Here is a 15,448-nt window from a genome sequence, read left to right as displayed (position 1 = left end):
TACTAAAAGAAAGAAAACAAAACCATAGCATACTACTGGTTTTGCAGTGAACAATATTTACTTAGTTATAATACAATTAATATTGATTTAACAACCATTAGGATAGCTACTACCAGAAAACATAAAATAAGTGCTGGCGGGGATGTAGAGAAACGGGAATTCTTCCTTGTGCACGGTTGGTGGGGTTGTAAAATAAGCCCAACCACTGTGTTAAACAGTATGAAGTTTCCTCAAAAAAATTAAAAGTAGAACTACCATATGATCCAGCAATCCCACTTCTGGGTATGTGTCCAAAAGAATTGAAAGCAGGCTCTTCAAGAGATGCCTGCACCCCCACCATGTTCACAGCAGCACTATTCACAATAGCCAAGAGGTTAAAGCAACCCAAAGGTCCTATGAAGGATGAATGGATAAACAAAATGTAGTATATATCCATACAATGGAATATTATTCAGCCATAAAATGGAAGACAATTCTGGCATATGCTACATCATGGATGAAACTTGAGGACATTATGCTAAGTGAAATAAGCAAGTCACAAAAAAGACAAGTACTATACAATTCCACTTTGAAGTATCTACGTAGTCAAATTCATAGAAACCAAGTAGAATGGTGGTAAACAGAGGCGTAGGGGATGAGGAAAAGACTAATTGTTTGTTAATGGGTAGAGAGTTTGAAATTTGCAAGATAAAAAAGTTCTAGAGATCTGTTCCACAACAATGTGAATAAACTTAATACTACTTAACTGTATGATTAAAAATGGTTAAGAAAGGTAAATGTTATGTTCTTTTACCACAGTTAAAAAAAAAATTAATGGGGTTATGTCAGAAGACATAAGAACCCACTTGAAGGAATTCCCATTGGTCAAATTTAGGACAAGTCAAAAAGAATAATGACTATAATTGATTATAACACATTAATTTAAAAAAAATCCATGAGGTAGCAGTGATACTTAAAAAACAAAACAAAACAAAAAAAACACCCTTTATAAAAGAATGCTAGCAAATAATTGTGGAAGAAATGATATATTTAGAAGACAAACATTTTTCAAAAAAACAAAGAAAATGAACATTTTCTATCCAACTCTTTGTGTAGTAGCTGATTCAGTTAAGGATCATCAATAAATGCTCAAACCATTAAGTGACAACTGTTGTGGAACAGGATATTCTAATGGTACCAAAGCATCAACCCACAGAAGATTTACTAATTACAAAGGAGAAAATATACCTTACAGTGGAGAAACGTGACAGTTAACACTGCAGCAAAGTGATCAAACAGCATCACAATTAGTGGAACAACCTGTTGCTACGTGGTACCTCCTAATTTGATACAGGATGAATGCACAACAGTACCTATGAATTATTCCAGCCCAAAATGCTTAATCTGAATCTAATCCCACCTCTATACTTGATCTTAGCCAAAAGGCCAAGAAGTGATAATATTCCCACCTCTAGAACCAACTTCTAGTGTACAGGAAATACAGGGGATGGAGGAACAAGTTAAATGACACCACAAGCAAACAATTCAAAATGTGGGACAATCTACAAAACAAGTGATCTAGATTAACAGACTAAGGAGACAATAGCTAAACACGTGAACCTTGATTAGATCCTGTTTTAATTATTTACAAGAGACATTTTTAGGACAACAAAGGATAATGGAATACGGTATGGATATTAGATGATTTTAAGAAGTTAAGACTAAATATAAATTGCCAATAAACATGAAAAAATGATTAACCTCACTAATTATTAGAACAAAATGTTAAAATTTACCTATTAAATTGGTGACAGTAAAAATGCAATTTTGGGGGACAGGACAATCTGGTAACATGTAACAAAATTTTTAAATGTTTGTATACTTTACCTAGCAATTCCACTTCTAGCATTCATCCTATAGAAATAAGAATTGCACATAAACATTGACCAGAATGTTCACTGCAGCATTACTATGAAAATGGACAAAAACTAATTATCCAAGATGGAATAATAAATTAATTCTTTGTAATCATTAAAAATCTTAATTTGAGATATTGAACAAGGAAAGGTCCTTAAAAAACATTAAGTAAACAGAAGAGAGTAGTTATTGTTTGTGATCCAAGAGGGCAGAACTAGTAACTATCACTGGAAATTACAGGGGAGTTAGGCTCAATGTAAGGAATAACTTTCTAACAATTAGAATTTTCTAAGCAATGAATGGCCTCCTTCATGGAGTAATGAGTTTTACATTATTAGAACTCTAAGCAAAGGCTGAATGGTCACTTGGCAAAGATACCTAGAACAGATTTATGTGTTAGGAGATTAAAGAGAAGATTGGAATGGTCCTTTTCTACTCTAAAAACTTAAAATCTCATATAAAGTTTTCCATTAGCTGGGATGTCAGGAAGGAAGTGCTTGGTATTTCTTTGTAAAGAACCATGTGGCACTAAACTCAAGAGAGATTATACCTATATTGGAATAATGGAGTTGAAGGATGATTTATATTATTATATTTTATTATATAATAATTTTATATTATACTGTATTGATAATACATACATTATTGATAAAGTGAAAAAAGGTGATTAACCCAATGAAGAGGATTCAAACTGAACTGGCAGGAACTACAATGGAACCTGTCCTCTACTAATTTCTCTGTGTTAATAAAGAATCTGAAGAGTTACACTTTTCCAAGATGAAATAGCACTAAACATCTCAAAAAGAAAGACAGGAGGCATCATGCTCCCTCTTTTTGCTTCTGGCTGCTCTGTAATTCATATATAAACTGAAAAGAGATGAAGACTATGTCCCCGTTCCCCCTACAATATGGTATATAAATCTTTAAATTTTGGATACATGAACACTGGGTAGTGGAAAGTGACACAAGAATTTAGAAATCACACTGGGTTCCTAGGAGGCAGAAGCAAGCACTGGAGGCCCAGGAAAATTTTAGAATAACTGGTAATATTGATAATTCTTAGATGTCAAAAAGGAATATCCTAAAAGATGCACTTTTTAAAAAACAACATAGAAGTACAGAAATTTTCAAATACATAAATATAAAAAAGTATGTAACAGTATAATGAAACCCCACATACTCATCACTTAGCACCATTTATCAACATTTTGTTAAAGCTGTTTTCTCTAATTTTCCAGGTTGGTTCTTTTTTTTTGAGATTTAAAAACAAACATCTGACAGCATACTATTAATATTTTACCTATAAGAACCTCAGTATGAAAAATACACTTTCTTGCTAATAACTCTAAGTATTCAATTCAATAAATATTGTTAGTTGCTATGGTTAGGTACTGTTCTATGCATTATACTTGTATTTACATGTATAATTTTCACATAGATAAGCCTCATTATTATCCCCATTTTGCAAATGAGAAACCAGTTTTTACTGGCTCAAATTCACATAGCCAGTAAGCAATGGTAATAGGATATGAACCCAGAAGGTAACTCTAGACTAGATTTTACTCTCCCAACCACTAAAATATACTGCCTTTCCTCTACACTGGTTCTTCTAGCTGTTTCTTATGGGATACAGATTGTTGTGATAAAATGGCACAGGGACTGCTGAATGGGGGATGAGATTGGAAAAGATGCTATAAAATGAGCAGCTGCTCACTGCTTTTCTTGTGAAATTTTCCTTTCTAAATGTCCCAAATGAGAAAAGAAAATGTAACTGGATATATCAATGTCAACTGCCTAGGGTATAAAAGAAAGTCAACTCATGGAAAGAAAAGTAATGATCAAGCCTCTTCTCCCGAGGCTGAGTACAGATAAACTTCTTTTAGTCCGCCCCTCCAATGACTTGGGGTGGGGGTGGGGGTGTCTCTAGTTCCACCAGACCTCTAAAATAGTTGAAGCAAAGGGATCTCACAACCAGAGGGTTGAGCAATCAGTATGAGTAGTATTTGACTGCTTAACAAAATATTTGAGAAAAAAATAAAGGTCCTGGAATAAAATTCTTCTGACTGATGTCTCAAGAGTTCTTCTAAACCTTTCATAGTTTTATAAAACAAAAAAGAAAAAAAAACTAAATAATTCAAGGATTTGTCAAAGGAAGGGGAGATTCCTCTGATCTCTGGCCTAAAATTCTTCTGAAACCCGCCCTAATGATCTTAGAGTAATTGAATTAATTATCTTCTCTGTGGAGCCTACCGAAGGCATCCATCCTCCTTCCCCATCTTCCACTCTGCCCAAACATAAACAGAAGGGCTCTTTCCCTGCTCCTACTGTACTTCATACATAATTCTATTGATTAGAACACTAATCAATATTGCAGTGTAATTATCTTTTCTTTCTCCAGATTATTAATTTCCAGAGGGCCAAGACCCTACCTTACTTCTTTTTACATTTCTTTCTTTCTTTTTTCTTTTACATTTCTAATCCCTAATCTTCAAACCTAGCACCACTGAAAGTACTCAAGAAAGGTTTGCAGAATGAATAAAGAAACTAAAGATGACAATATGGAGTGATCTTTATCAGAAGAAATTCTTTTATCAGTATCTCTCTAACCTCTGCACCTTCAGTGCAGCCCACAAGTATACCTTTAGGAGTTTTCCCATCAGCCAATAGTTCAGGATGAATGATAACATTTTCTTGAGGGCTGGAGAAAGAATCTAGCCATTTTGGCTTGCAATAGGTTTCAATGAACTAGGGATAACGCAGCTTAAAGGATCTGGAAGGCAGTCAAAGCCTTTCAAGAGCTTTTATTCAGATGCCAAGATGCAGGATGGAATTTGAAATGTCTGCTTTTTTACATTTAAATGCTAAAGGCAATAGGGAAAATAAGTAATTCCAAATAAAAATCAATGATTACTAAGCAGTATCTGGTCGTCCACTTCTACTATTTTTCAAACAAAAGAAAAATCCCTAGCAAAAAGTACAGGTCTGGTTACAACCCTCAGCCATGGGGAAGGTACTCTTTATGTACTGGTATGAATCTCTTTGGACCCCTCCCTAGTACTGGTTAGCCCAGCCACTTTGAGGATTATCTGGTTAGGCAGTCCCTTGAAGTGAAAATTTTAGGGTTATCTTTCTTACCAATTTTAATAAGTTATCTTTCTTACCAAATTTTAGGAAGTTATCTTTCTTACCAATTTAAGAAAATTCAAAACCAATCTCCCAGTTTAAGCTATATTACACTGGAAAAAAAAAGTCCCATCACACCTTTCCATGCCATTCTTTGGTTACCGTGTTACCTTGGTTAGAGTCCACTGGGTCTTTTATATGAGCAAAGACATTCTTGAGATAAATTTGCTTCTTCTGTTCTAGGTCTAATTGTGAAACCGTCGGAACATTAGTCCTTGAACAAAGCAAACCAGAAGGAGGAAAAACAGTCCATTAGAATCATGCGTATAGTGTTTTGTTGAGAGAAGTCATATACTGCTAATCAATTAGAACTAACTTTCAGAGGCAGAATACTCTCTAGGATCCACTGACAGAAGACAGTGTTAGTCATGCAGTATGAAGTTGAAATCAAGCATAGAGTTGAAAGACAAAAGAAGAGAAGAAATATATACATCCCACTAATGAGGCATAGGAAAGTGAAGTCCCTAGAGAAAGAAAGCATTTGTTGAGTAATTCAAGGTTAGTCAGGAAATAACTAACTTCACAGAGCCACAGAAAAATTGAATGAGATAAAGGCAGAAAAGAACCAGCTAAATCTGGCAATTAGAACACTGGTGACTTTGGCAAGAACAATGCCTGTCCCTTGCTCATACTGATTACACTACACTGTGGAGTCTGTGGATGAGAATATTGAGATAGTCAATTTATTACTGTTTCAAGTAGACTCGTGTTCTCTGGTATAATTTCCACTGTAAGCAATTCACAAAATTTCCCTCAAATGATGCAAACAAAACAAAACAAACACACACACAAAAACAGAAAACTAGGATTAGGGTGACAGTCAAAGGGAACTTTGGCCTTATTTGTAGTATTTAAAATTTTCAAAAGCAAAATAAATGTAATATCTGTGTAATCAAAAATTTTTAAAAATAGTAATAATCTCATCGTAAAAAAGCCAATGTGACTCAACCTAAAAAACAGCTTTGCTAATAGAAAGGCACTGAAGAAACACTGCCATCTCCTGGCAACAGAAGCATAGACTGAAAAGGTGACCCAAATCTGCAACATCTCTAATTTTCCCCAAGGACAGTTGTAGGCAAGTTGGGAGAGATGACTAAATGATTCTCTATAGTTATATTTCAACATTTTTGTTAAAAATTATTCTAACCTCCTACCATATCTGTGACCAGGCTTCTCTATACAGAGGAAAATAAATTGTACATTTATACAGTGCTTTCACTGATGTCATTTTTACTCTTCACAATAATCCTATGAGGCAGCAGAGAAGGCATCATTAGCCTCATTTTATTAATAAACTGACATCAGAGATTTGACTTGCCCAAGGTCACACAGCTAGATATTGGTGGTCCCAGAACTTCAAGTATGCTTACTCCTGGTACAGCATTTTCCCCCATACTATACGGAAAAGGAGGAGCGAAAGAAAGACATTGAAGAGAACCACAAGAAACCAGAGTATTTCATTATACTGTTACCTCGTTTTGGCTTGCAGAACTGGAATGACTTTGCCTAGTCTTCTCTCAGGGGCTTTCAGCTTCCCAGAATCCTTGTCAAGAACATCCTGCTTTTTTTCAGAGCAGAAGGAACGCAGAAGGAAAGATAGTCCTTAGTTATAAGAAAATAACTGAATATGTAAATATTCTTGAACTAAAGGCCTCAAAGGCATATCCTTGACCTGTTGACGCTATGTTAAGTACTTTGAATGAGATGGTAACTATAATCTTAAGGGGAAAAAAGGAACTTTAAGCAGTAGGGATTGTTAAACCCATCTGGCAGAAGGGGAATCAGGCTCAAAGAGGTTAAGTAAATTGCCCAAGATTTTTCAGCTCTTCCAAGGCTGACTCAGAGCTGTTGCTGTATCTATTATAGCAATATAACCAAAAATTGAGACTTAGGCTGAAGCCCAAACAAAGGAAAAATAGTAAAATCATCATCTTAGTAATAATTCAACAAATGGTAATTTAGTATCATGTACATTACTGTAAATACATTACTTTATTAATCTTTACTATACCATGAAATATTTACTCCAATTTATAGATAAGATATGTGAGGGAACAGTGAGACTAAGTAATTTGTTCAGGGTCACGGTGCTAGACGGGATTCAAACCCCAATTTTTCTGAATACAAAGCTCTGCTATATAGCTTCTGAATGAAAATAGTTTTTTCTCTTCACCTTTAAAATATATACTTACTTTGTTTGATGAACTGGAAACAACTGAAAACCTCATTTCACAACTCGATTTATGTGATCCATTTCTCCAGGATGACCCTGTATTAGGAGTCTCTGAATGGTCCAATAGCTGAGAGAATACAGGTGTAGGTTTCTTACTGTCAGGCATACTTTTATCAGAGACAGTTTGTTTCAAGTTATTGTTTGAAGGAGAAGGGAGGAGAGGCCCATCCCAGGCAGAATTACTAGAGCTGATCCCTTCAGATTCAGTGCAAAGTTTGCTCTTTTTTGGGCTAACACCATCTTCTCTCATCTCTTCTCCAAGGGAGGAGGGTTTTTCAATATCTTTGGATGTATCAGTCTTGTCCTTATCAAGCACAGCATCATAAACTGTTGGATCAAATGGTGCAACAACTGTTAATTTTACAAGATTCTTTTCTAGTGCAAAGCGTCTGTTTAATGGTTTATTAGGAATTGGTACATTACCAACTGATGTACTTAGTTGAGGTAATTTGAAGAGGCCAGGAGTCTCAGCTACCGGTCCCAAGCTGTACAAGGAATTTTTCTCTTGCGGAGTGTCAAGTAGAATTTGACCCACTCTTCCTCCTTTCTCAACATGCCTGCTGTCATCTTCAAGCAACTCTTCATGACAAGAAATATGCTCATTTGATAGGTTATCATCCTTTAAGAGCTCCTCAATCTCTTCCTCTGTGAAACTGAAATGGTCATCATCTTCTTCTCCAACAGATGGCTCTAGCAGGGAGTCATCCAATCCATCCTCATCCAAGGAACCCCAAGAAAATGGGGCATTGTCTTTAGGCAAGAGAGCAGTACCAGAAGACTGTTCAGAGGGCACTAGTGAGCACATCATATCTGGAGAAATAAGAGGCAATTTTGCTGAGGAACAGGAAATACCTTTTACCAACTCCAATCTGCTCTCTAGAGTGGTGGTGTCCTAATATTTCAAATTCTTTGCACTGTGACTTGTAACATGAAAAATAATTTTAAGATATCTAACCTTACCAGAGTCATGAAAATACATTAAAACAATGAGATACTTTTTCCCCTATCAAATGTGTAAAAATTAGGAAGACATGATAATCTAGGTATGTGAGACAAAACACCCCATACACTAGCAGTGGGAATATAATTCAGCACAATATTTTGTGGAGAGTAATTTGGCAGTACCATTGGACCCAGCAATTTCACTTCAGGAAGTTTATCCTACAGAAACACCTATACAAATGCACATGGATAATTTACAAGGATGTCCAAAGCAGCATTATTCAAAATAGTCACATATTGGCAATAACCTAAATGTCTATCACCAGGAGAACAGTTCAGTAAAATCATGGTACATTCATGCTATGGAATACCTTACAATTCCAATAGTACTCCCATTTCTGCTGTTTGGCTTTCCACTGTTTCCATTACCTGCAGTTTTAGTTACCCAAGGTCAAGCAAGGTTCAAAAATATTAAACGGAAAATTGAAAGCGGGACGGTGACCATGGAAGTCGGAATCCACTGAGGAGTGCGTAACAACTCACCTGCCAAATCAATTAGCCCTGAAAATGGATGGCTCTGGTTTTCGTACCAAAAAAAATTTAAAGAAATAAACAATTCTTAAGTTTTAAATCACACACCATTCTAAGCAGTGTGATGAAATCTTGCGCCATCCCACTCTGTCCTGTCCAGGACGTGAATTATCCCTTTGTCCAGCATACCCACGGTGTATATGCTACCCTCCCATTAGTCATTTCGTAGCCATCTCGGTTATCAGACTGTCGTGGTATCACAGTGCTTATTTATGTTCAAGCAACCTTATTTATTAAATAATGGCCCCAGAGTGCAATTCGAATACGCCAAAGAGAAGCTATAAAGTGCTTCTTTTAAGTGAAATGCTATGTATATACATAGGAAAAAACCTATTAATAGTATATATAGGGTTCAGTACAATCTGCAGTTTCAGGCATCCACTGGGGGTCTTGGAACATATCCCCCGTGGATAAGTGAGGACTACTGTATTTAAAAGTACAATGAAGTATATCTGTATATACTATCACGGAATAATATACACACCATACAAACAAAACAAATATATATTATGTAAAATGTTTGAATTTTCAGTTTACACTTTTTAAAAAATAACCATGTATTACTTTTGAAATTAAAAACAAAAAATAGTTATAAAATTTAAGAATACAAGAAGAATTGTCTTCCATACTGTGTGGAGCTGCTGGCGTGATCTCTGCCTTTGCCACGAGACCAAATGGAAAAAGGTTTCAGCTCCTGCTAGCTGCTCCTTTCAGGAGGCTTGTCAAAATGATTGACTCCCACCTTCCTGCAGGCACAAAGAAAATTAGAGGATCTTCTCATCACTTTCAACTCTGCTAATTACAAAGTCAACTGTATAATGCTTTAAGGTGCTCCATCTATTAATTTTGATTTTTTTTTAAACACTAGAAAGTTGGATTTTGAGTCAAGAACATCAAAAAAAAAATCTTCAGAGGAAAAATTATGCAACTAAGGAACTAGTTTTGTTGCAATAATTTGTACTTTTTTAAGAATATCATTTGCTCTAGTAGGATGAATACTGGCTTGGGAGTCCAAAGACCTGACGTGGGTTGTAGTCCTGGTTCTGTCACTAACCAGCTACGATAATTTGGGCAAGCCAGGTAACCACTGGACTTGTTTCCTCATTTACAAAATGGGGGAGGGATGGAAAAGGGGGACAAGGTGATGTCTAAGATTCCACCAAGATCTAAAAGTTAATCATGACCACACAAACAAAAGTCTTTTTCAATACAAGTATAAATGTAAAGAACAGGTCTAGAAAAATACAAACACGAAATTGATGACTGCTATAACCTGTGAGGGGACTCAGAGAGGTCAAGGGGAGCCTTTAGTCAGTATCATTTTACTTTTCTACTTGAATATTTATATATTACTCATGTAACTAAAACTTAGTTTTTAAACAGCTCCTGATAGATCTAATCTTTAATTCTTTTCTAGATGGGAAAGGTGATAGAAAGCTAATATTTTACGTATCACGTCAACATCTGAAAAGCTTTATGAAATGTTTAAACACAACTTAATAATTTGGAAAACTCCTTATAGTTTTTTAATTGTGAATTTTCCCCACTCCACTTCCCTCTATGCCACACCCTGAATTTCAGTTTTAATTCATGCATTCCTTCAGAAAACATTGTCTGAACTACTATCATCACAGCACTAAGCTATATAATATGTCTCTATACCATTTCTAAAAAATAAAGATATCGGGGCCGGCCCGGTGGCTCAGGCCGTTAGAGCTCCAGGCTCCTAACTCGGAAGGCTGCGGGTTGGATTCCCACATGGGCCAGTGGGCTCTCAACCACAAGGTTGCCAGTTCAATTCCTTGAGTCCCGCAAGGAATGGTGGGCTGCGCCCCCTGCAACTAGCAACGGCAACTGGACCTGGAGCTGAGCTGCGCCCTCCACAACTAAGACTGAAAGGACAACAACTTGACTTGGAAAAAAGTCCTGGAAGTACACACTGTTCCCCAATAAAGTCCTGTTCACCTTCCCCAATAAAATCTTTAAAAAAAAAAAAAAAAGTTCTCTGGTGAACACACAATGTGATATATAGATGATGTATTACAGAATTGTACACCTGAAACCATGTAAGTTTACTAACAATTGTCACCCCAATAAACTTTAAAAAAATAAAAATAAAAGTTCTCATCACAAGAAAAATTGTAACTGTGAGGTGATTGATATATGTTAACTAAACTTACTGTGGTAATCTATTGCAATATGTACATTATCAAATCATTATGTTGTACACCTTAAAATAATGTAACATTGTGTTACTTGTATCTCAATAAAATTGAGGGGGGAAATAAAAGAAAAAAACAAGGAACCTAGTTAAACTTACTCAGCTGAGAAATGAGGTGGGAGAAAAAGGGAAGAAATATTAAGTACCTATTATAAATTAGGCACTGAGACATTTTCCAACTCTAATTTAACCCCTTAAGTTAATTCTGTAACATAGATCTCATCAAAGAAATAAGGTTTCTGTTGTATTTAAACTTAGAGCTGCTAAGACTTTTTCTCTTATTTTACCAGCAATTGTGAGAGTTCCAGGCACTGAAGCAGGTACCTCTATGAAGAGAAAAGTAATTTCTCTATCCGGTGATTTGAGTTATTTTATATAGTTATTTTCTTAGGCAGCAGTAAGAAAAAAGTTTACTTTTGGAAAAAAATGTACTTAAAATTTGTGGTTGTCAAGCATAAGTAAATTTCACAGACATAGGGGTTAAGCAGCTACATTTCTGAGAAGCCCTTTCTGAGCCACTACCCTCATTCTCACTCCAACTCCTTCCAAAATGTCTAGTCCAAGTACTTGCTTAACCAAATGAAGAGTTCAATAGATTTTCACTCTTGGGAAACTCAACTTCAGAGGCATAAAGTAACTTAGCCAAGTACACAGAACTAACAGGGATAATTCTAATAATGCTAATAATAATTCCAAAGGCTTTCAACCACTGGGATAGATTTGCCCAGGGGCAGTCAGCAAATGGCACAGCCTTCTAAATTCACTACACTCTAATATACATGAAAGATGTGGACACCAATTAGGGTTTTTGGTGCCTTGGCAAAAATAATTTAAGCTATCTTATTATGCAGTCTTCCCTTGACTTTCCAGGTAGAATGGAAGAACATGAGAAATACCCCTGTGACCAAAACTCACTGAAAGAAAAACATCTTTACTTTATTGTGTACACACAGGACCAATCAATATCCCTCACAAACACTAAAAGCATCAATTCCTATGCCACACAACATCCAGAGGCAGAGCTGGCTCTCCTAAGCTTCTCTCATCAAATGTTCCAATAGGTCTGAGAGCAAAAGCATGCAAAATACCATATGCATATAATTTTAACGTGCAAAAATCATGCTCTTCATAATTTTATTTCCTCATTTAAAAAAATACTAATTAAAAATATATACAAAAATAACATAATAGCATAATGAACCCCCACATATCCAACACCCAGCCCCAGAAACTTTTAAACCATAGCTAATCCTGCCCCTTCCACCCCTGCACTTTACCGGATTATTTTGAAGCAAATCCGAGGCATCACATCAGTTCATCTGTAAATAACAAGAATTCTTTATCACAAAAAAACCCGATTCAGATTTCCACTTATTTTATAAACACCATATTTTTTTCAAGATTTGAAAAAATCAGTATCCAAGGTCCATACATTGCAATTGGCTAATATGTTTTGTATTTTAATCTATAGATTTTCCATTTTTTCCTTGCAATTTATTTGTTAAAGAAACAATACCATAAATTGTGTATGGATACACACATATAGCATTACAAAAACATGCATAGGAATAAAAAACACCAAATTCAGGAGAGTGGTTATCTCTGGCTGTGGGGAGGAAAAGAATGGCAAGGGGACATATGGCTTCAATTCTATCTGTAATGTTTAATTTCTTTAAAAAAAAAAAAAACAAGACCTAAAACAAACATGGTAACTGAATGGCGGGTAGAATAGTATTCATTACTATGTTACTTCCTATAAATTTTATATGCTTGAAATATTTTTTTAAGTTTTAAATTAGAAGTCAGTGGGGAAAGATAACAATGATTACATTCTGAAGTTTTAAATGTCCTCTCCTATAAAATAGGGACCATCACAATATCTACCTCATAGGGTGTTTGGAAGAATTTAATGAGATCATGAACACAAAGCACTTAGCACACTACAGGCACCATGTAAAAGCTAAATAAGTAGTAGCTATAGTTATTATTTCACCCCACCCTCATCATCTCCCTGATGCCTGAAGAGTATTAAGAGAAGCATAGGAATGGTAGGAAGGAGTACTGAACTGGTAAGGAACTTCCCCTAGTTCTTGCTTGTTAAGAAATTACTTGGTATGCTCTAATCTTTTAGTTTAACCCAGCATTCAATCATACTGTCACTAAATTAAAGACAAGGCTCTATGGACATCTGAAATATAAGGCAAATTCTGCAAATTAATGGTCACTGAAGTTATCTTGTATAGAGAAGTTAAACTAACAGAGACCTCGGCAATTCACTTGAGGTCTCTGAACCTCAAAACAGATGAGAACACTCATCTGCAAAATGGGAAACTATTCAGTGTTAACTTCAAACACATTATCATGAAGATCAAATGAGGGTGTGTTTATGAAAGCACTCTCAACCTAAAAGCCCTATACTAATGACAGTTGATATTTAATGAATTTGCAAGGGAGGAATAAACTCTCAGATAAAATTTAAGTTCTAAAGTGAAGTTCCACACAACTGCCTTAGTACTTCTGTCTGCCATTCTACCATCAACTGCTGTTTCTGGCACTTGCTTTATAACATTCACCTAAAACATGAGGATTTCTTTATTTTTAAGGGAAGAATATTTTTCCCATCACCCAAAGTCTCTCTTTTAATATCTCTGCTCCCCATCCCTTCTGTGACCCTATTCTGTCTCTCACTTGTCCACCCCCTTCTTCACACTTCAGTTTACCACACCACGCCCTTGCTCTGTTCTACCACCTTCTGGGTGCAACCTCAGAAACTGGTTCCCTTTCTATTTTTATCACACCTAAGAAACCTATTAGAGCGCAAAGCTGTTTTTTTCAAGCCCCCCAAAATTGCCAGCAGACACAACCCCACATCCCTCTATCAGGACTCTAAAACCAAGATCATTAATTACCAAGCTGGATCTGACAGGTATGGTCAAAGGCAAGGATTATTTCTAAGGGTCAGAACTTCCCCACCGGCCTTTGATTTCCAACCTTTCCCACATGTAATAATACCTGTGAGGCATATTGCACAAATGGCACTCAGTAGGGTTTACCACTCATAAAAGGGGCATAACGTTTAAACAAAATCAAAGTGAACTGAAATTTTCCTAAGAATTGTGCAACTAACTCCCTTTGAGGTAACTGAAAACGCTTTAGGACAGAAAAACAACCCAGGATAGGAAATCTCTGCTTTAAGTAACATTTCACTAGATAAGGGCCACAGGACTCTCCTCCCACTTGGGTCCAGGAGACCGAATATTACTAACCTGCAGCAACAGGTTTATTTTTTTAAATAATTTATACAGGTTTGCTAAAGCTTGCAAACTCTAACACATCTACAAGAAACGGGAGATCAGGTGGGGTCAGCAGGTGGGCAATGCAATCACTTCTTGGCCCAATCTAGGGCCCACCCTGCATGCCAACTGCCTTCCGTCCTGCCCGGTAAGGAACTGGTGGTGTCTCGTTTTTTGAGAGCCAGGAGGAAGAGTGGCCCTTCGGAGGATGCCGCTTGACCTCTCCCTGCACTCCTTTAGAAATGCAGCGGTCGCCAGCACTCCATGGCCCCGAGGCAGGGCCTTCGCACTTCCCTCCTCCCTCCTGCGAAAAGACCAAGAATTCCCGCCTCCCCGCGGAAGGCGGGAGAAGCACGGGCTTGATTCCCGCCCCTCCCCCAGTAAGGCAAAACCGCCCGTCCGCAGGCCAGCGTAGGCACCCCTTTCTTAGGATGGCTACCTACACCCACACCGCAGCCGGACAAAGGCCCCCGCCTCGCTCTCCGGAGGGGCGGGTCATCATCTCCTTCCCCCAGGAGCCAGGCGCGGCGAAAAGACCGCGATCTCCTCCCTGCTACACCCTCCCCCAGAGGGGCAGGGAGCAGCGGCATCGCCCACCCACCTACACATCCACTTCCCCACACGCACACGCACGGGGCAAGGAGAACCGACGTCGTTCCCAGCCTCTCAGGACACCGAACAGCCGCCCTTTTCCTCAGCAGGTTGAGGGGCACCTATTGCCCGCCGACATGGAGGTGGGGGCAGGGACACTCTCCCCCCCCCTCCCGCCACCATCACCTCAGGAACGAAAAACGAACCCTTCTCCCAGCAGGGCGAGGGCCTTCCCACCCCTCAACGGGGCGGACTGCGTGTGCGGCCCCCTAAAGAAGCAACAGGCGACCCCATCCTCCTCCCAGCCGGGAAATGCCGACACCCTCGACCCTCCCGCTCTTCACCTCCGGAAGCTGGGCCGAAGCCTAGACGAAAGACCGCGCCTCACTCCGCCCCCTGCGCCATTTTATCGCCCCCCTCCCCGACCTCCCCCACCCCGAAGCAGCCGGGCCAGAGCCAGGGGTAGGGCAAAGAGGCAGTGATTGGCAGGAAACCGCC

At 37.9% G+C, this 15,448-nt stretch overlaps 1 protein-coding gene across 26 annotated transcripts in view; it reads right to left on the bottom strand.

Moving 5' to 3' along the window:
• S100PBP (S100P binding protein) overlaps positions 1-15,406 on the bottom strand; it is a 31,471-nt gene extending 16,065 nt beyond the window's left edge. For 3 of the 26 annotated variants that reach the window (XM_088790937.1, XM_088790953.1, XM_088790935.1), the window contains exons 1-6: positions 14,961-15,100; positions 12,344-12,385; positions 9,475-9,591; positions 7,272-8,122; positions 6,552-6,640; positions 5,190-5,293 (exon numbers count right to left, since the gene is read on the bottom strand). In XM_088790937.1, coding sequence (XP_088647063.1) covers positions 5,190-5,293; positions 6,552-6,640; positions 7,272-8,120 — 1,042 coding nt within the window. In that variant the 5' untranslated portion in view covers positions 8,121-8,122; positions 9,475-9,591; positions 12,344-12,385; positions 14,961-15,100. The other 23 variants (XM_088790962.1, XM_088790959.1, XM_088790955.1 and 20 more) reach the window with 22 other exon arrangements.
• Between the last annotated feature and the right edge of the window lie 42 nt (positions 15,407-15,448).

Source organism: Rhinolophus sinicus, chromosome 14 (assembly GCF_057876585.1).
Source record: "Rhinolophus sinicus isolate RSI-liver-muscle chromosome 14, RSI-T2T, whole genome shotgun sequence".
Taxonomy (NCBI): Eukaryota; Metazoa; Chordata; class Mammalia; order Chiroptera; family Rhinolophidae; genus Rhinolophus; species Rhinolophus sinicus.
This window is presented reverse-complemented; position numbering and strand designations above follow the sequence as displayed.